The sequence below is a fragment of the Saimiri boliviensis genome, chromosome 4 (genome assembly GCF_048565385.1).
Source record: "Saimiri boliviensis isolate mSaiBol1 chromosome 4, mSaiBol1.pri, whole genome shotgun sequence".
NCBI lineage: Eukaryota > Metazoa > Chordata > Mammalia > Primates > Cebidae > Saimiri > Saimiri boliviensis.
In genome coordinates, this window is record NC_133452.1 from 105551885 (window position 1) to 105573916 (window position 22032).

The 22032-nt window shown below is 43.7% G+C and overlaps 2 protein-coding genes across 4 annotated transcripts; one reads left to right on the forward strand and one right to left on the reverse strand.

Moving 5' to 3' along the window:
* Window positions 1–1825: 1825 nt before the first annotated feature.
* APOBEC2 (apolipoprotein B mRNA editing enzyme catalytic subunit 2) lies at window positions 1826–13986 on the forward strand. The gene is made up of 3 exons (XM_003923255.3): window positions 1826–2100; window positions 10281–10845; window positions 13596–13986. The coding sequence occupies exons 1-2, from the start codon at window positions 1970–1972 to the stop codon at window positions 10822–10824; spliced, it is 675 nt and encodes a 224-aa protein (XP_003923304.1). The 5' UTR covers window positions 1826–1969; the 3' UTR covers window positions 10825–10845; window positions 13596–13986.
* Window positions 13987–16287: 2301 nt separating this feature from the next.
* Window positions 16288–22010, reverse strand: OARD1 (O-acyl-ADP-ribose deacylase 1). 3 transcript variants are annotated; one of them, XM_074398022.1, is made up of 6 exons: window positions 21918–22010; window positions 21064–21135; window positions 20588–20732; window positions 19555–19613; window positions 18315–18427; window positions 16288–16936 (listed from the first exon to the last, which is right to left on the reverse strand). In XM_074398022.1, exons 2-6 carry the CDS (start codon window positions 21100–21102, stop codon window positions 16834–16836), a joined length of 459 nt encoding a protein of 152 aa, XP_074254123.1. In that variant the 5' UTR covers window positions 21103–21135; window positions 21918–22010; the 3' UTR covers window positions 16288–16833. The 3 variants fall into 3 exon arrangements, with proteins under 3 accessions (XP_074254123.1, XP_003923307.1, XP_010332437.1); XM_003923258.4 differs by lacking the exon at window positions 21918–22010 and adding an exon at window positions 21770–21875; XM_010334135.3 differs by lacking the exon at window positions 21918–22010 and adding an exon at window positions 21687–21763.
* Window positions 22011–22032: the final 22 nt, after the last annotated feature.

Genomic DNA, 22032 nt, shown 5'->3' on the forward strand with positions numbered 1-22032 from the left:
TATTACCAATTATGCCTAGACAACAGGAGGAAACCACGAGCATCCCTGGCAAACCAAAATGCTGGGCATCACACTAACAGAGCACTCTGCAGTTTAGGAGGACGGAGCCTAAATCTTCCAAGCCATCTTGACTCTTCTCATCCCCACCATGCAAATCCATTTGGAGCTGTTTTCAGATCCACTCCCCAGTGTTCTTCTGTTCCTCATTTTCAACCTGCAAGTTTCCCTGACTCCTTCCTTCCACTTCCCTGAGAATGGCCTAGAGTGTCTGTGCTGCTCCAAACACAAAGACTTGTATGCCGCTAAGTACCCATCATGTGAGCTGCAAAAATCATCTAGCTATCCTCTGCTGCTGTTTCAGCTCAGGGTCTTTTCTAGGGGCCCCCATCATCTCTCTGTGGCCTCAGTAGGCTTCTCACTGTTCACCAGCCTCTGCTCTCCCCAGGTGCTCAGACCACCGCTCATCTGTTTGGAGACAATGGCTTCCCACCCCATTCAGAGAAAAAGCAAGGTCCTTGTAACAGCCTATAAGGCCCCAGCCCCTTTTACCCTTGTTATCTTCCTGGCTTAATCCCTTAGAGCTCTCCAGCCACCCAGATGTCCTTACGAGTTCCTCAAACACCCCAGGAAGGCTCACTTCTCAGAGCCTTTGTTCATGTTGCTTCCTTTCGTCAAACGAAAGCTTTCCTCTTAGATATCCAAATGATTAGCTCCCTTGCCTCCTTCAGCTCCTTTTCAGCTGTCTCCTTTTCAAAGTCCTTCACCCTGGCTATCCTATAAGGATGTAACCCCACCTCTTAGCACCTCCTGTTTCCCTTTCCTGTCTTTTCTCCTTGGCACTTATCAATACCAAACAGACGATGTATTTTACTTATCTTATTTGTTGTCCTGTCCCTGAGGCTCCACAAAACCTCAAAGCAGGGATTTTCATTTGCTTTGTTCTTTTGCCATATTCCTGGTACCTGAAACAGCACCTGGCACAGAGTAGATGCTCAATAAACATTTGTTAAGAGGAATGAAAGACCGACTCTGAGGGCACAGAGCACAGAGTCTGAATATCTAGCCTGAAGTACACTGGGCTGTGTTTTAATCCTGGCTCTGCACACTTCTGTGAGTCTCAGTTTATCTGTATGTAACATGGGATAATACACATCGCCTCCCAGGGCTGTAGCAAGCATACATCTGATTTCATTTAAACCCCTAAACCCACTGCCTGGCCTATTTCAAAAATCTCTGAGCTGAGTAAATGGCAGCTATTGTTACTCAGGGAGGCTCCTGATCAATTTGACATTTTGCATTATGGCTTCATAACAGGCAAATCAGCACCCACTACTTTTGAGTCACAACTCACTCACTTTCTCCCCAAACTGTCAGTCTTTATCCCACCTCTTCCTGCGCCCCTGCTTTCCTGAACCCAAGTTCCCCCAAAGGAGATGGCCTGCGTCTCTTTGCAGTCACCCCCTTTCAACACACATCTCCTCCTGCTGAAATCGCAGAAGGCCACCCTCCTAAATCTCAAGATGCCCACCCTGTGGCCCCTTCCACACCCTCCCCCAGTGGAGGTAGGAAAGTCGGGTGGGAAACAAAGGGGAGAAGACAAGGTGAGCTAAGAGGGAGAAGGAGAGGAGAGTTGGCCAAGCCATACCCACCTGCCAGCTTCCTGTCTTTGCCTACTGATAAATAGGGGATACTAATGGCCAGATTTTCCATTCCCCCACCGCAGCACCCGCCGTCAGTCACTCAATTAAAAAAAGATAGAGGGAGAGAGCTGGGGGGAGGGGCAGGAGGCCTTGGCTATAAAGCCTGCGGCTAAGTGGGGAGAGCACGAAACCTGGCCTGCCGGGTCCTTTTCCCGACATCCCTAGCCAGATTTAGCTGCTGACAGCTGCTTGGGACTCTGCCCCCAGGGCCTGGCCCAGATCTGCCTGCCTCTCCTCTCTCTCAGTGACTCCTGAGCCACAGCCCCTCCATGGCCCAGAAGGAAGAGGCTGCTGCGGCCCCTGAGGCTACCTCCCAGAATGGGGAGGATCTGGAGAACCTGGACGACCCTGAGAAGCTGAAGGAGCTGATTGAGCTGCCACCCTTCGAGATCGTCACAGGGTAAGCCTCAGATGGGGCCTGGGTTCCGCTTCCTAGAAGAGTGCAGGCTTGGGGTACGCTGTGGAAATTCAGGATGGTTGTATTAGGCATCAGGGCCAACTGCAACCCCGCAGCAGTGAGAGTGCACCAGTGGGCACGGCAGGGGTTGTAAGAGACCCAGCAGCAAATTCTCATGGCTTCTCAGGGTGACACCTTGGGCTCTCTAATCAGGGAGAGGTAGGAGGAGCTCCTTGGAGTCCAGGCCCCAAAAGAAAACCGTTCCTCAGGCCTGTTGGTATGGGACAGCCACCCGCCTCTCTGGGTAGAGGCTTAGGCCCAGGGAATCTGGTGAGGACAGAGAATGAGGCTGGCACACCTAAGTATGGGTCTAGTCAAAGTGCCCCTTCCCTTCAACTTCTCTCTCTGTTCCTGAGTTGGTATCTCCACTATCCATCGGCCTCTAGCCCTTTCTTTAGAGACTTTCCCTGGGGTAGAAGCTCCCAAGACAGGAAAGATAGATCCATCCTTTCCCAAGACTGAGAGAGAAGCAGCTGTTTTCTTATTAAATCCTCTCTGAGTCTCCTCAGGGGCTCTCCCATAGAGAAACAGAAATTACAGTGCAGGCAATGCAGACCAGGAGCTTATGGACACAGAAGCTGCTCCAACATGCTCAGGCATCGCCTGGAGGAACTGGGACCCAAAGCAAAGGGTCTACAGACTGCAAGGAGGGGGCTGTGTGCAGGGTCCCTCTGTCTTACCCAGATTACACCATCTCCAGGAATAAATGAAGTTGTCTTCCTTCTCTTCCCTTTCTATTCCTGCAGTGGAAGAACCTGGCTAGATCCTAAGCAAAGAATAAAAAGAGAATATATGAGGCCACATTTCCTCCCTGAACCAAACGTTTCCTTCATGGGGTCTCCAGGAATGCCCAGAGGCAGAGCAGGTGGGAGACTAAAAGAAGTTTCAGGAGGAACGGAGGCATGATGCTTTCAAGGGGGAAAGGAAGCTTTGAGTGGCAATTTGGATTTGATATTTTAAGTTTGGCATGTGATTTTCCAGTGAGCCACAGTTTTAGCATTTATAACATGAAGAAGCTATACTAGTGAAGTCCCTTTCAGCTCAGATATTTTCTGATTTCTATGAGAACCTAAGGGAAAATGCATCCTATTTCCTGAGGCAAGAGTAGCCCCTGAACTTCCATTTGCCCATGCCCACCCAACTAACCTCACCCTCATCCTAGGATTAAGGGAGCAGCTGGGCACAGATTAATACAGACACATGGAAAGCCTAGGGCAACCTGGCCAGGAGAGTCTTCAATTCCAGCGGCTTCTCCAAGGAAGGAGAGCCTTTTTCTAACACCTAAGCATGCTGGTACACGCTATCCCTAGTCATACACACATGCGTGTACACAGACGCCACTCTGTGTGGCATTCCAACACAGGGGCAGGGTAGGTCAAGAACAGAATTAGACTATGTTTGTTGAGCTAAACTTGCCTTGCAGATCCCAGAGCAATGGATCCTGAAGGGTTAAGTCCACTGATATAACTTACATTGGTCCAGGGCTTTATAATCACAACATAGTTTCATGAACATGAGCCCATTCAACACTCAGCACAAAGGGAGGAGAGGGAGATAGTATCCTTTCTACTGGTCTCTTATTCATTCTGGGTCCCAGGTTTCCCAGAGCTCCACATTATCTCCATCTGGGAGGTAGTGAGGGTCAGAGGCTTCCTAGGACCCAAGGGTCAGAAAAAGGAGGCACAGAAGGGGCAGCGTTCTGAGCATTCTGAGAGCAGTTCGGGTGGGAGATAGAACCCTGAGTGTTTCCTGGCCACAAGTAACAGCTGTGGAGAGCTATCTCCTGAGCCACTCTGGGTAAACAGATGTCTTAAAATAGCCCAGAGGTACAGCTGGGTCTGTGCAGGGACAAGGTGAGGGAATAGCTTTCCTCTCCTTCCCTCTCCAGATGCATTCCCCCAGGACTCCCTCCTGGAGTCAAGGGGATCAGCAAAGCAGCTCCTTTTCTAGCCTGGTCTCTAGAAGGAAGATCTTTAGTGCGCCTTAGATTTGGGCCAAAAATTAGCAGAAGAGCAGGTGGCTTTTCAGGAAACAATCCAACATGAGGTGGGGGTAGCTGGTAGAAAGGAGAGATGCCCAGCTAATAGTGATTCTGGTTGAATAGAGCATTCAGGATAGAAATTTGGAACTGAGCACATTAACAAAATAACATGGTAGAATGTTCTGGAAAAGGGTCTAAGACTGCTGTAGCGTGCTGAAGCTAGCCCCTGTTGGTTCACGAATCTATTCCCAACTCTGCATCCAGTGATGTCACCTCAGGAACTTGAAATCTCTGTAATGGGAATACTTACCTTATGGAAATCAGCAAACTTTAGAAATCAGGGATTTTTTCCTTCTGTCAGAGAGCTAAGTGTTACACTTACCAGCACACCACTGAAAAACAGAGACTTCACAAAGTGAGAGGAAGAGCGATGAAAAAGGGGTCAGGTTTGTTCATGCTTAGGATGGAGCTCTGAAGGATACAATTTGAGGCCTGGAAAAGGCATCATATGTATCATAACATCGATTTACTTTTTGGGGTGGAGGGGGAGATGGGGTCTTGCTTCTTTCTCTGTTGCCCAGGATGGAGTGCAGCGGTGCAATCACAGCTCACTGCAGTCTCAATCTCCCAGGTTCAGGTGATCCTCCTGCCTCAGCCTCCCGAGTAGCTAAGACTACAGGTGCATGCCACCACACCAAGCTAATTTTTGTATTTTTTATAGAGATGGGGTCTCACTGTGTTGCCCAGGCTGGTCTTAAACTCCTGGCTTCAAGCAATCCTCATGCCTCAGCCTTCCAGAGTGCTGGGACTATAGGCTTGAGCCACTGTGTCCAGCCTATACTAGCTTTGAGTGTCTATTGTTGTCCAAAGCCCGAGACGTTGGATTACTCACTCTTTCAAGTGAGGAAACTAAACCTCAGATGGATTAAGTCATATGGCCAAAGCTTGTAGATGGAGAAGGATGTGAACCCCAGGACTGACTGACTCCAAATCATCACACCGTATCCAAAAACCAGAGGGGATTCTTTTTATGTTTACTGAATAGGAGTTGTTATTTATGCTTGTTTCCACCATTAGTATTTAACCTCCATGAGGACAGCACTTTGTCTTTTTCACTGCTTTATCCTTAGCACCTAGCTCCTGATGGATACTCAATAAATATCTGTTGAATAAATGAAAATAATAATGATAAATAATAAAAATGAAAATAATAATAATAAATGAAAGACCTAATGAATAAGAACCTCTTGTGTGGTTCTTAGGCTCTCTGCAGACATTAGGATAGGGAGTGAACTGAGGGTTTCTTGAGGACAGCAGCTCAGGATGTATGAAGATCCAGTGGCACTAGGCTTAGGTAGGAATTCCCCTGGCTCATGCCTGCTTTTGGATACAGCATGTTTTAGGGTAGCTCTGGGCCACCAGGGCTGGTTGTCTACCCAGTTCTCCAACCCAGTGAGAAGTGACTGTGGCTCTGCCTGGCAGCACCCTTGATGTGTGTTTGGTTTTGTCTCTAGTTATGTTGTGTATGTTTTTGCAGAAAGCAGAACCTCCTATCCAAGGGATTATTATGGAACAAAGATAAATGGCCTACAGAGTGATTCTTCTTCCAATCACTTCTTTAGCTACCAGTAGTTTACGCTGGCCACGGAAGAAACAGAGAGAGGCAGTGTCCAGAGGAGAAGGGTGAGATAAGGAGTGAGGGGACTTCGACACCAGTTAATGCCAGCCACAGCCCTTTACCCTCGCCCTGGCCTCTGGAGCACGCTGGGCGGTGTGCCATGAAGAAGAGAAGACAGCCCACTGACTGGCCAATCTGACTTCCACAGAGGATTGGGGGCAGCTCAAAGCTCAAGTGTAAATTGCTTTTTTTTTGGTATGTGTGTGTTTTTCTAAAACAGGCAGGATTTGTGCAAGTTTGAAGGGAAAACAGGCAAGTTCAGGGCCTGCCCGGGGCAGAATCCTGTCCAGTCCGGCAGTCTGGAGCTTCCTTCTCAGATCTAGGGAGTCAGGCTGCTAGAACCCTCTACTCCTGCTCTTACTCCTCTTTCTGATTATGCCCACTCCTTTATAACCACTTTGAAAAGTGGTCTGAGAAAGCAGAAGGCCAGTGAAACCAGCAATCCTCCCTCTTTCACACCGGTCACCCAGAGGTCTAATGAGGGAAAGCTGAAACGAGGCAACACGTAATTACCTGTGAGCAGATTTTTCCACTCACGGATTATTTTGGAGCAAATGTTTAATCTCAGCCCAGCTTCAACTGCCCTCTGGGTTGCTTCCTTTCACAATATAGATTTATGCTTAGAAAATTCAAACATTCTGAACATGAACCTGAGAAAAATATGATTACATTTATTCACATCCCTTCTCCCTCCATCCAGCAGACTATCTTCTCAGTTTTATTCTAGATATTTGGACTCTCTGTTTCCTCCCAAGTGAACTGAAATGCCCAGTAGCCTGGGTCTAAGCAGATGAAGTGTAGCTGGCCTTGTTGGCAGAAAGTATGAGGAAATGGTGCTTAACAAAGTGCTGAGTCTGGAGACAGGGAAGAGAAATCAGGCTGTAGGTGTCTATGCATGAAGAAGTGACTGGATCAGGGAAAGAAATCTACTACCAGCATCAGAGTCTCCCCTGAGCACCATTCACACACACACATACACACACACATACACACACACACACACACACACACACACACACCCCTTAACCAGTAAAATATTTTCTAGGTTAAACGTAAAGGGCTGTAATAAAATATGGTACTTAGGCATATCATGCTACTTAAAAAAAAAAAAAATGCTGGTGCCTATATTTAACAAGTTAGGTGTCATTATTTCCTTCCTTCCACTAGTGGGCATAATAGTGTTATTTTGTGAGTCTACAGAATTGCCTGAGATGGCCATATTGTCTAGCTCCCTGGAGAAATTCCAGACCTCTACTACCTCTGTTCTCCTGGTTTGCCCCCAGGACTTAGCTGTTTCGGTCTGTGAGAGGCCTAAAGAATCTCATTTGACCTTTTTGCTCCTTCTAGAAGACCAAGAAACCCATTCAGAAATCAAGCAAGTTTAGTCTCTGAGCAAGCCCATAGGAATGACTAGGAACCAAACCTTCCCTGCCTTTCCTTTGCTCCTTGAAAGCACTTCTTTTCCTAAGGCACCTAGTCCAAAGGCCCTGCGGAGGAACACAGTAGATTCTAGGGCTGCTGGCCAGAGGTGTCGGAAACGGGTATTTATAGAGAGATGACCTTTCTTCCTCACCCTTGGGTTTCAGGTTTCTCTGGGTCTTCTCCTCTTGACTAGGAAAGAGGAAGGGGTAAATATCAGAGATTAAGAAGGGCAGAGAGAAACAGCCACCACACAACCATCCAGGCAAATATGCAAATATGCATGCTGGGCCGATTCACACTGGCCTAAATTCATGCTTTCAAATGAGATATACTGAGCAAAGTTGGAGCAATGCTTTGGGGAGCTCCAGAAAGAAAGAAGGGACCACATGGCAACTCTGCTTAAGCCTCCAAGCTATTTGAGTAGCCATGAATACTTCCAGGGGTTCCACCTGATAATCCATCATGGTAGCCCTGGATTAGACTTGGGGAGGGGGGCAAAAAGCCTCGAAGAACAAGTTTGGGCAGGAAAGGTAAGCTCTATGCTTCTCAAAAGCAGAAGTGAAGGGACCATTTAGCAACTGGTAATGTTCAGGAGTGGTCAGGTGGGGTGAGTGTCATTAGGGAGCGCTCACTATAAGTGAATGCCAAACAGGGATTGAGAAGAGGAACAGCAAACATCAGGTAATCCATCCTCCTAAAATGTTAAGTAAACAATAAACGCCTCCAACTAGGGACAGAGGGGCTTAGAGAGCTAAGTATAGTACCTGAAGGAATCCTGGGGCTGGGTCCTCAAACACATCCATCTCCACAGTGGAAAATGAACCTGACAGCAAGAGATGTGGAAACTTGGGCGGATACATTTTGGAGACGGGCGGGGGAGAGGGAATCCTGCAGGGAAATAAGTCAAGTTTACTCATATCTTTGGCATCTGCTGCTTATCCCTAAGCAGCCAAGGCCCTGGGATACCAGGGATTCCCCTGCAGCCCAGGGAGTCTGGTGACTTCTCTGGGGAAAGAGAAAGGGTGGAGAGAGGCAATAGTAGAATTAATAGTGCCACAGGTATCCCTTGGGACACCCAGAGAGATTACATTTTTAAAAAGAAAAATATGCCGGGCGCGGTGGCTCAAGCCTGTAATCGCAGCACTTTGGGAGGCCGAGGCAGGTGGATCACGAGGTCGAGAGATCGAGACCATCCTGGTCAACATGGTGAAACCCCGTCTCTACTAAAAATACAAAAAATTAGCTGGGCATGGTGGCACATGCCTGTAATCCCAGCTATTCAGGAGGCTGAGGCAGGAGAATTGCCTGAACCCAGGAGGCGGAGGTTGCGGTGAGCCGAGATCGCGCCATTGCACTCCAGCCTGGGTAACGAGAGCGAATCTCCGTCTCAAAAAAAAAAAAAAAAACAAAACAAAACAAAAAAAAAAAAACAAATAAAAAGAAAAATATTTAGTCTTTCTAGCTGGTACTCATCTCCTCCTCTCCTTCTGACCTTCTTCATCTCTCCTATTAAAATTCCATTTTCCTTGGCCTTCAAACTTGCACAAATCTTGCCTATTTTAGAAAAACACAGACATACAAAAAAAAAAAAAAAAAAAAAAAAAGCAAAAACAATCTTCAACTCTGATGTCCTCTCTGGCCCCTCTCTTTTTTCTTCTCATTATTATCAGAATTTCCAAAATTCCTGGACTTTTCCTGCTGTTTTCATTTCCTGACCATCCACCTCCTCCTCAAAGGCACCCACACAGTTCGTCGCCAAGTCTAGAGTCCCGAGACACCTACTAGACTTGTTCAATTTCAGGCTTTTCCTCAGCTTCACACCATCTGCCTACTGCTACCGCAGTAATCTCCCATGGACTCCACTTTTATTGTTTTTCTTCTTAAGAACCTGTGACGATTCTCTACTGCCTCTGGAATCAAGGCTAAACTTTCAAGAACCTTGTACTGTACCTATCCAATTTCAGTAGTCTTATAATGTTCTCAGCTGTTTTACTTACATCTTCTCTGTCCAGCTGCAACCTAGGTGCTAAATTATAAGCATCTGGAGGGCAGAGAACAAGTCTTTTAAGATTTTGAAGTGACTCGGTACTAAATACAGGCTTAATTATCCCAAGATACCCTTGAGTAGTCTGGCCTCACAGATAATAATTCTTAGACACTTATCATGTGACAATCCCCTCACCTGAAAGCAAATATAGACTTGAGAAATAGTCACTAGGAGAGCATGGTATTGCAAGTTTTAGAACATTTCATGCCAAGATGCCATTTACATGCGTTACAAGGAAGAGAAAAGAAAGCATGAAATGCTCTGCAAAATCTTTGTCTTGCTCTGTCATGAGAAATTTTAAATGCTTGCTACATACCTGGCCACTTATTGGAATCATCCAGTATTTTCAAAAATACTGATGCTTTTTCATATCCTTCACCCACTTTTGAATCAGGTTGAACAATGAGAACATGTGGATTCAGGGAGAGGACCAACACACACTGGGGACAGTTGAGGGATGTAGGGGAGGGACAGTGGGGGTGGGGAGGGATAACATGATAACATGGGGAGAGATGCTGGATATAGTATGCACCTAAAGTAAAAAAAAAAAAAAAAAAAGTAAAATTGCTGATGCTTGGACTACCTCTCCACATGTTCTGATTTCATGGGTTTAGCATGGGGCCCAAGCACTGAAATTCTTAGAGTGTTCCAGGTGATTCTAAGACAGATTAAAGATTCTACTGATTTAGAAATGTAGGGTTGTGTTCTGCTGGAAGAGTGATGGTGGAGACAATGTTTGGAGACCCTTCCTAGTAGGGTGATCAGCATTCACACCTCAATCCACACTCTCCTCTCCTTCAGATAAACCCTTTTGGATTTTTTCATGCTTTTTTTTTTTTTTTTTTTGCCACTGATGTTAACACAGGCAAAGCCTGTTTATAGTAAGAATGAATGGATTTCTGAAACACTGTTCTGGAAGGGCTACCTACTCTAGGCTGGTTCTAGAAACAGGAACTTATCATTCTTTCCTGTCCTTTTGTCTCCTTAACCTACAGAGAACGGCTGCCTGCCAACTTCTTTAAGTTCCAGTTCCGGAATGTAGAGTACAGTTCCGGGAGGAACAAGACCTTCCTCTGCTACGTGGTTGAGGCACAGGGCAAGGGGGGCCAAGTGCAGGCAACTCGGGGATACCTAGAGGATGAGCATGCGGCTGCCCATGCGGAGGAAGCCTTCTTCAACACTATCCTGCCAGCCTTCGACCCAGCCCTGCGGTACAATGTCACCTGGTACGTGTCCTCCAGCCCCTGTGCAGCCTGCGCTGACCGCATTACCAAAACCCTTAGCAAGACCAAGAACCTGCGTCTGCTCATTCTGGTGGGGCGACTCTTCATGTGGGAGGAGCCGGAGATCCAGGCTGCTCTGAAGAAGCTGAAGGAGGCTGGCTGTAAACTGCGCATCATGAAGCCCCAGGACTTCGAGTACATCTGGCAGAATTTTGTAGAGCAAGAAGAAGGTGAATCCAAGGCCTTTCAGCCCTGGGAGGACATTCAGGAGAACTTCCTATACTATGAGGAGAAGTTGGCAGACATTCTGAAGTAGGACAACTGGGCTCGGCTTCACGTGAGTTTTCCAAGTGCCACGGCACCATCACTTTGTGTTAACTCAAGTAGAAGGTGTGAGGTCAGGTAGAATGAGTGATACATCTGATTTTCCTTTGGGGAGGTTTCATTTCTCTGCTTTTGACTGGTGATAAAAAGTTTAGAATATCATGTTTCTTTCATCCGAATCTCTCTCCCTAAACTTTTCCCTCTCTCACTTTCGTATCAAAGTAACTTTCCCCTAACTTAAAATACTCAAGATTGACAGGAATCCTAAAACTTTCACGAGACAAGATGACCTTCTTTAGTAAGATTTAGATGGCGCAAGGACCTGCTACTGAACCACAGCAGAGAAGATACCGAAATCCTCTGAGAATGCCCCTTTGTACATGTCAGGGATTACTAACTTTAGACACCTTTTAGATGCCCTGCTCCCATATCCATTGGCAATCTTACCATTCAATTTTTCTCTAATAAATATTTTTCAGTCCTTCAGGGCCAATTTCTTCACTTTTGGTAATTTTGAAATGCCCCAAATGGACTGATATTTAACTTTTTCTTTTGAGATAGAGTCTTGCTCTATCTCCAGGCTGGAGTGCTGTGGCGTGATGCCGGCTCACTGCAACCTCCGACTCCCTGGTTCAAGCGATTCTCCTGCATAAGCCTCCCAAGTAGCTGAGATTGCAGGCAGGTGCCACCATGCCCAGCTAATTTTTGTATTTTTAGTAGAGATGGGGTTTCACAATGTTGGCCAGGATGGTCTCGATCTCCTGACCTCATGATCTGCCTGCCTCAGCCTCCCAACGTGCAGGGATTACAGGTGTGAGTCACCATGCCAGGCGGTATTTTAACTTTTTTTCAGCCGGACATGCTTTCATGTTTTCAAACAGATGGCTACACTTTGAAGGAGACTAATAATTGCTAGGTGAATGTATAATCCAAGAACATTTTCCTTATGTTGAGAAGACCTCAGCAGAATTCATGAAGGATGCCGAATGCAGGAATGGGGATGATATAGCAACAAGCTAGTCCGTGCAGGAATATTAAAAGGGTTAAAAAGATGTTTGTAAATCAGGCAGCAGCTCAGAAGTAACCTCTTACAGATAGCAAGAGGTGATAGGAGAACTGGAAGTAAAGATTAGCTATTTAAGCAAATAATTAGGACACAATTAAGGCCAATTTGGCCTCTTGCTGAGGGTAAATTAAACTCTTAGAGAAACAGGCCAATTACCCTCAGGAAAGAGAGCTAGAGGATCCTTTACTATCTTTTTTTTTTGCATTTAGTCTGATCGGAGTTTGCACCTATCAAAATGCTATGACTAAGGCCCCTTTGCAAGGCCGCAGTTACTGATCAGAATCTTCCAGTAATAGAGAAGGGGTCTTCACGACACTCTTACCCAACTTTAATTCTGCAACAACTCACATATTACTAATACATGAAAACACCATGCTTCCATGAGGATACTTTTGGTCTTTCTCACTCTAACACCCTTAACAGAAGATGTTGTTTCATAGACACGTTTAGGAAATAAATATTCCAGGGCTTGATGTTGGCAGGTGTTTTCTATTAGACAGGCACACGGCGACCTGATCATTCTCAAGCTGAGCATTTGCCAACCCATTAAGACACAACTTTCAGGAAAAAAAAAAAAAAAAAAAAAAAAGACGCAACTTTCAGCCTTTCTCGGAAAAAGCAGGACCCAGCTGCTGAATTCAGCGAGCCTATTGCAGGGTATACTATTGGTACTCCGCTCACATAAGTAAGACACTGGCACTCGGTAGTGGTAAACAGTAGTGAAAACAGGTTTCTGAGGGTGCCTTCTGAAAATATAAAATTTAACTTTTAGAATTCCATGAAGATTTTGTTAAGTGTATGTACTATCCTTATAATTATAAACCCAACACAAACTCTACAGACTAACTGGCAGCTTAATTTTAACTGCAGTATACTTTCCTTTTAAACATCGTTTGGAGTCAAGGGCCTAGCTGCCTAACTAGCAAGTCCTTGGGACTTTTTTTCCCCAGTGATTTTTTTTTTTCTGTTAAAATTAAGCATTTCAAAGAAGATTTAAAAGATTTTTAAATTTTGAATTGAGGGTTGTATCTTATACTAATCTAAACAGAAGTAAAAGAAATCACTGTCTGAGGAAAAATAAAATATCAAAGTCAGATTATTTTTAAATATTAGTAGACATCTTCAATTTTAACCCTCCTTCCATCAAATGTAACTGCATTTTCTGGACCCATTAACATGCTTCCCTGTCTATTTGAATTGCTCATGTTTCCGAAGGGAAAGGTTAAAGATATAACAAGTTAAAAAAACAAAAACAAAACTGGTATGAGATGGTATTGTAATCTAAAAGCCCAAAAGAACAACAACCCTTCTTATCTCGAGAAATGAGCATTTATTAAAGAAAATGTCTTATTTTACATATTTCTTACTTCATCTTTTGCTTATTTATTTATTTTTTTTTAAACCAACAGAATTGTATTTAATCCTATATCTAGTCGAAAGAACAGAGTTAAAGCACATCTCTTCTGGGGCTTTTTCTGTGTAAATCACATCAAAACATAACGAAAGATTGGGTTCTTATTTACTCAATCCTGGTCAATTTACTCAATCCAGGGTAAATCAGAAACCAAAGGAAACTATGAGAAATTCAAGGACTTGTAGGGAAGGACACACAGAAACCTTAGTTCAAAAAGAAACTAGTCATTGTTGGGGGCCAGCAGGGCTCTCAGTAACACGTTTTCTTTTTTTGTTTTGTCAAGGTCTTCCTGCTGCCATCCAGAGACAGCCATCTGGGACATGCCTGCCTAATACCATTTGGAGCTGGACAACATTGGACACCAACCAATCATCCCGGACAAGGCCCTTAGAGGACTTGAAATATGCTTCTCATGCTGTAGTTCATTTAGGCTGTGCCTCTCTCTCTAATGCTGCTCTTGGGAAGGAGGAAAGTGACCTCCAAGGAGAGAAATGCAACCATACATGGGCACCAGTCAACTATGAGACTGAAGGTCCTCACTGCTCACCCAAGGGGGCTGCTTAACGCAAACAGCCTCAGACCCAAGGTTTTAGATTTCTGAAATGTGCATTTTGAGTACTTTTTTTTAAAAAAGAAAAACAACATTAATAAAAGTGGTGTGTTTTTCCCGTGGCCAGATTGTTAAGAAACTCGACTATTTGGAAGTTACCACAGACAAGTGAGCAGGTCCCACACACAGGGATGCCCCAGGCTATGAGCCAAGCCATGACATTACGAAGTGGGAGGGAAGGTTAAACCAGGACTTGGCTAGACAATACAGAGTAACTTTCCCATACAGACTTCTTACCACAGTCAAATGAGGGCCTTTTTCTTTCTCTGAATCAGCAAGTAATACAGTAGAAGGTGGAACAAAAAGCATGAGAAATCCAAGGTAGCTACATCCCAAATATCAATTTATAAGCAATTAGATTCTTGATTAGCAAGGAGCGGGTGAAAAGTAGGAGTTTAATGTTCAGTTACACAATCATTTAATGTTCAGTTACACAATCATTCAATATATGGTGTTTGATGGTAATGGCAGGATGATGTCGTCTCATTTTTTAAAGGATTGTTTGAGTCCTATGTGGAAGCAAAAATTCACAGGTAAATTTCTGGGTGTTTGCCAAACTCTAACTAGGTTTCCAGGAATAATGTGTTCACTCTGATTACCAGGACATGCCTTCTTTCCCCAGGCTTCAAGTGTGATAAGTCATCGGAATTTGACCCAAGACTACTATCTGCAAATAACAAAGTGCTTTATCACATTCCTGCCAAGTCCCAGAATTCTACTTACAGCCAATCCTGGATGAGACTAGGTTTTGTTTGAAGAATGAAGGCTCATACTCCATGAAAAAAACAAAACAAAACAAAAAAAAACTAAAAATAACCATCTCTTTCAAAGTAAAGGAAGTCTAGAAAAATCCATGTTTTGACTTGTGTTAAGATTTACAGATGGTACCCTATTTATAATGGTTTGTCTTGCAAGTTTTTGACTTTGCAATGGTGCAAAAGCCATACACATTCAGTACACTCTTCAACTGAACTCAACTTAAGATGGGGTTACCCAGACATAGCCCTAACATAAGTTGAGGAGCATCTGTAATTGCACAGAGTTAAGCAAAATACTGTTAGGTTTCTGTAAGTTTCTACTTATCCCCCACTCTCATTTTCAATTTTGTGTATTTAGACAATCTCTCCTTCCTTTTTCCCTTAATTTTATGTGGACAAAAGCAACGCTTCAAGAAAAGCCTCCATCTATAAGTTTGTTAACGACCTTGACCCTCCACTGCCCCTGCTCCAACAACATCAAGAACTCGTCTGTTCTGCCTAGAAATACAAAAGTGAAATTCTTTTTTAAACTGTTGCCTCTTATCAGGCTGATATGTGATAAAAACACAAGTCTAAAGTACAAAGATTATATTTAACCAGTACTTACCTGGTGTTTAAACAAGCCCCTTCTAAAATACAGTTGTTCTTTTATACTTGGGAAAGCAGAAAGTTCTGTGACAGGCCCCAAGTCACTCTGGGGAGAAAATCAATAGCAAGTCTGGCTGTTTTAACTCTCAACACCACAGTAAGGGGAAAAAAAGAAAATGTCTAGTTTCCCCAATACCTCTGATACTGAACTACTGGCTAAATCCATGACCTTTGCTTTCCCACCAAGAACACAATAGAAGACTGGTCTTTGTAGCTTCAGAAGTAAAGAGGACTATTTAGATCCGTTGGCTACACATCCAAATCTTCTATGGAGGTTAAAAACACAAAAGTGGCCATCCAACTCCACCACCAAATTATAATTTTTTTTTTTTTTAATTGAGGCAGGGTCTTGTTCTGTTTCCCACACTAGAGTATAGTGGCACAACCACAGCTCACAGCAACTTCAGCCTCCTAGGCTCAAGCCATCCTCCTGCCTCAACCTCTAGGGTAGCTGGAACTATAGGCGTGCACCAACACATCCAGCTTTTTTCTGCAGAGACAGGGTCTCACTATGATACACAGGTTGGTCTCAAACCCCTGGGCTCAAGTGATCCTCCAATCTCAGCCCCTAAAGTGCTGGGATGACAGATGGGAGAATTTTTTGAGCGGAAGTGGCCTTTACTTTTTAAAGAAGATTCATATGGATTTTTGAGAATCACTGATTTATTGGGTCACTACTCTGTGCTAAATACTCTGCTAGACATTTGACATATATTATTTCACTTGTTTTAATGATTAAATTCAGACAGGTTCAATCACAGAAACCATGCAGTGGACAAAAGAGAGAACGAGTTCACCAAGAGGAGATTCTAAAAACCTGCCTTTTGACTCGTCCAATTTTCTTATTTTTCACTTTGCTTTTCCTCCCACTTGGACCCTTTGTCTGACTGTTTGAAATTAAGTTGCAGGTGACTCCTCCATTACCCAAGACCAGAACAAACAGACATAAGCACAGAACCTCTTAAATCCCTCAAAGATTTATTTTTCCATTTTTTTATCACCACAAATTTTTTGTTAACAATGTAGAATTGTGCAATTAAAATGAAAACTCTCCCCTCAGAGGATTCTGATGACATAAGGATAACACCAAGTTATGTGCGCAAACGATAAAAAAATGCCAAACTGGAATGATCATCTTTCCTGAAATTTCTCTTAAAAAGCAGAGACGTAGAATCAATGCTGCCACCTAGCGGCCAGCCAAACAAATCATAGCATACTGGAGCAAAACAAAGGTCACAGTCCCAACAATCTGGTTTCCAGGCCTAATATCAGGCCACACACTCCTTACTTTCCTGCAAAAAAAACCCCACAGCAATATATCATAAGCAACCCCTCCTCCACAGTCCTAGTCCAAATACTTGAATACAGCTACCAAAGTCTGTCTTGTGAAACAGACTACTTCCCATGAAACTTTCCTCTGCCGATTTTAACGTAAATTTGCCCAGTCCTATGGCCCAGTAGAGATGACAGAGGAGAACCTGGAAACATCCAAAATGTTGATTGATTCAAAGTGTGTACACAGTAATTTTGATGTCTGTTGCCTCAAATACCTCCTCGATCATCGCAGATACATTTTCCCATTGCAGACGATCAAGACCACATCCAATCCTGAAAAAGACAAAATATCTCCATAGATGGTGATGAAAGTATATAGGAAACTGCTCCTTCTCTCTTGTCAGCTATATCCGCTCAAAGCATAAAAACAAATAATCTAGTCTCACACCCTTATAGGCAACCATGGTAGGAGTTTGGAAGCCAATTCTTGTTGTGAGTTACCTAAGACCATTCCTGGACAGCTCTAACATCTAAAAACTATCACTTCTTTTTGTCTAACAAGATACCACTTTCCAACTATTTCATATTACATTTAGAAATGTATAACTGTCATGGCATGGGAGACTCATTTTCCCTCTATGACTACTGACTAAAATTGGCTGTGGATGGATGGGGAAGGGTTGGTATTTTAAAAATACACTTACAGTAACAGAATGTTAACAAAAATAAGGAGAAAAGGGATGAAGTACAGGATCTCTGCAAAAAAGAAAGCCAAGATGGAATGCTAGGAAATGGCAGAATGGCTGCAATCCAGGAATAAGGTTTTTGCAAACTCAGTCCACAAAACTCTACTACCTGACACCTTCCAAGATGTTACTCTAGTGATCCTCAACATCCCTATGGAAAAAGAGACTCAAAATTGCTAATTTCATCTCATAATTTGATAATTAAGTCAGTAAAGAACTGTGATTTTAAAAAAAAGTTTCTGATACATACACCATAAATATAGAAAAGACCAGTGTAAAATAAGGGACATTGCAGCCACACTCAAAGTAACATGGGACTCGAGATAAAACTGCATGCATGCTCAGCACTGACTCAAAACTACCAGGGTGACAGGAAGAGCTGAGGTCCATTTCCTGAAAAGAAAGCCAAGGAAGCACTGAACCCTCAAAGTCATTCCCTTAAGTTCCCAATAGCTAAGGTCTAAGAAGTTACATCGGGGCAGATCCTCCAGCTATTACCCACACTGACCACAAACAAGCATGCAGTATAAAAGGCAGTGACAATTTACAACTTTCTTGACACAAAGTAATAGGTCTGGGAGATGGGAAGTGGTCCAAGAGGGGAACCACCATTATTCAGTCTTGATTCTTTAGCTTATATTGCTTCAGGAATAGAGGTCCAGCTTCAAGCAGAGGGTGCTGAGAATTCAACAAATGTGACTGAATAACAATGGTTCCTCTCTGCTAAGTAGGCTGAGGCAGGTGGGTATTTCAAGGTAATTGTCATGATACATTCAACTCAAGCTAGAAAATGGCTGTGTCTTGGCCTAAGCCCAGACAACTGGTTTACTGGTGGTTTTACAAAATTTTGACTTTTGTCCACCTTTAAATCTGCATTTTGGGTTAAGCTTTTAAGTTGTCTTTGGGTAAGACAGTAAACCCCACTCATCAATTAAATCTTCATTTCGGGACATAGATTTCCTTGCCTGGGCATGGAGAGGTCGGTGACTCCATTCTTCAGACAGTGAGACTTCATTGCCTCTAAACTCTTCCGTAAGTTGTCATAAGTTGGCTTGTGCGAAGCCCTTTTCTTTGTAATCTGAACACAAAGGATTCAAACTTTCATCATCCCAAAATGATAGCCAAAGAAAATCACCCCATTCTCCCAACATCCTGATTATGAAAAAAGGGCATTTTTTATTGAATTAGTCTAGATTAAGGATGACAAATGTCACGTCGTATTGCCCCTTCCACACTGTTACGGGAGATCCTCAAGAAATCCACTAAGTAGAGACTGAGAAACCCAGATTCTGCCACGTACTAATCTTTCCTTTTCCCAGGAAACCCAAGATTAGCAGGTGGTGTCTAATGTCAATATTTTGAAACAAGGCAGGCAAAATTCTCTGTGCCACTTCCAAGAGATAAGCTGCATATCTGTAACAAGGAAGAATGCATATCACCTGAAAATTTCCTGCTAAAAAAGGCCTCTATTTATTTAACAACTATGCTTGCTTGCTTGCTTGATATCTCTTTATATAAAACAACAAAAAAAACTGGTAGTGTCCCAAAGTAAAAACACTGGAAGCCACATAAGCTTTAAGGACAGAATTCAAAGGGCTTAGGACATCTCCCTACTCAGTTTGCCATCCAGATCAGGCTTGTAGGGGGTTAGCTGTAAGTTACCCACCACCATCACCAAGGAAGCCACACCCTTTCAGGGACCAAATAACATTTTGGACTGTTGAAGAACCCCACATTCAAGCAGTAGTTAGGAGAGGAGCTGGGTATTATTTGGCACTGCACTTTTTTTTTTTTTTTTCACTCCCTTGCTGTCAGTGTGCTATTTGACATGGAATAAGAGAAAAGCTCCTTTGAGGACTCTGTCTCTTGAGACATTACTGTTCTTACCTCACTCTGCTTAGGAAATACAGTATAGGAGGCATTCCTAACTTTTGCAAGTCTCAGAACAAGCCTATGGTAAATGGCGCAGGACTTTCCCACACAGCTGGGATGTCGCCTCACATTCCTTTCTAACCCAGTGCTCCAAGTAGCTGCCATCACTGGACCTGAGTAGTCATAAGATAAGAAGCTTTTTGACATTCTTAGTTGTCTAGAATGGAACATCATGATCAACACAAATGCAGTGCAGCCCATCTGTTCACCAATCCTTAAAATGTATTAAGAATCAGCCCTGAAAAAAAAGAAAAAGGGCTGGTCCCATCTTACCAAGTAATATATATATCGCCCATCTCTCTTCAGAACAGCCACTTCTCCAGATTCCTTTTCTAAGAAAAAGTTATAGTTACTTAATAGTAGAAATGAAAAAGCAAAAAAACACTGATCTCTATTCTTAGATTTTTAAATCTTTACAAGTTTACCTCAGTACTAATTTTCAACACTGAAGGGAATAGGGAAGATCTATTGTTTCCCACACTTCGTTTTTTATCAGCATTCCCAAATACTACATTCCTTAACCTACAGCTTTTTTACAAACGTGTTTCCTCACAATCCAACTTTTGCCCTGCTTCTACTTTCAAATATACCCTTATTTGTCCACACACTTTGTCTATTGCCTTTAAATTGTTTTGGAATGTATAGTTTATTTGCCAAACGTGTATTTATTCAATAATTATCTTTTTACATACAAAGAGCTGTATAAGGCACTACAAGGAATACAGACATATAAAAAAGGAATTATGACAGAATTTTCAATCCAGAGAAGGTATAATTGTTACAAATAACTACAATACAAAGCAGTAAGAAATTGCCTTTGTGTAAGGCTAAGAATCACTGTGGACGCTGATTCTGTAAACCTGGAATGTGATCTGAGAAACTTTCAGAAGCTTCACAATAGGACTTTAGTGCACGTTTCTGGTTTAAAGTCACCAGTAGAAAGGGATGGGAAAGGTCTGTAAGGAAGAAGAGGTTTCTAAATTCCTCTTTGAAGAAAAGGCAGAGTATTAGTAAGTAGAAGATTTTAAATGCCAACCTATACACTGTGCTAAGCATTTGAGAGTTATTACAAATCAAGTAATGTCGTGAAGGTTTTATGATAGAGGAGAAAGAGATTAAAAATCTTCACAGGAGTTCAGGTTTGATATGATAAGGGTCCAAACTAGAGGCCATTCTTGGGGAGGAAAAATCTAAAAACATTTGGTTCTTAGGAATCCCTTTACACGTATATCTTGTTTATTAAAGTGTAACAGATTAAGAGGTGCTCTAGCCAGGGCAAACCAGGTCATAGGTTTCCAAAACTCACGTTGATTTAAAAGTTCTTCCACCCCTCCAAATTTCTTCTTGAAGAGGACAGCTATCCCAGCGTCCATGCGACAATCCTCACTGATACAGTGGGCTAAAGAGTCTGTTTTGGGGCATGCAAAAAGGTCTCCTTTCACATAAGTGATCTAAAAAATGTGCAAAGGAGAAGACAATGTTTTATTAGATGCAGAAAAATACTAAGCTATTTATTTTTCTGTATTTTGTCCCCCACCACTACCTCTCCCTGTACCCCTTCCTGCAATCTGATTTAAAGCCAAATTTGCAGGATCTGACTTAACTACAATGAATTACAGCATGTGTAAAAGTAATGGATGGTCCCTGCCAAGAATTTTGAGCTTATGTGAATCAGCTAGAGAGAAAAAAAGATAATTCAATCATTGATTTAATTAAATGTGTTTAGGCTTTTGATCTCCATTATGAATTTCAGTTCACCAATAAGTGAGTAGTTGTACGCACTCTGCTTCCTTCTGGATCTTCATTAACACTGCTGGCCATGATACTGAGTCGCTATTTCCAGAATTTCTTCAGCTATGAGAAGAGAAAAGGAGGTAAAAACAGGCAGCCTCAGTATATAACACTGATTGCCCTATACACCCACTCTATAGGATTTTTCCCCCCAACGTTTATCGATGAATGAGAGTTCGTTCGGCTCCTGGGAAGTAACACAAAACTCTTCTGGGGCAAAGAGGAAGAACGCTTAGGTTCGGCGGCTGCCTGGATCTGCTCCCATTCCGCGCTTTCCTGGAGCGCCCCGCTCCGCCAGCCAAAGCAAAGCCCATCCTAAGACACGCCTCCTCCTTTCTCCGCTGCCGCTCCCGAGCAAGGCGGATTTAGGACGCTCCCCTTTTCTCTGCATCACGCAGAAGTATTTCCCCCATGGGTGTGGCTTAGAAGAAAACAGGAAGGACTTGGCCACGGTCCCGTTAAGCCGCAACCGGAGTGAACGGGGTACGAGCTGAGCCCCAGGCGTGGGGAAAGGAAGGCGGCCTCTCAAGGAACCTTCACCCCCCCCTCTTTTTTGGGCAGTGCATGGGAGTAGGAAAGAGTCTAGAGGAGCCTCCCATTCTCTGTCTCCTAACCTAGGGTGGGTCCACGAGGACGCAGGGTCTGTCCTGGAGTCCTATGGAGGGTGCGGGGAGACTCGCTCAAAGCCGCAACTTACCCGAGTTACCCTTCACCTGGAAAGGAGTCGGCTGTTTGAGGATCCCCGCCCCGCGGGGAAGGGCTCCGGATACGACCCTGGTAGGTGGGAAGCAGCGGACCAGCCCAAACGCGGAGCCAATCCCGCCACAGCCCTTAATTGCACGCACCTAAGATGGCCGCCCCCGCCCGGTAGCGGGGCGGAAACGAGCCCCTCTAGCTTGCTAGCCGAGCCCACACTCTTTGGCTATGGCCGCCGAACTTCCGGCAGTAAATTTCGTGGTT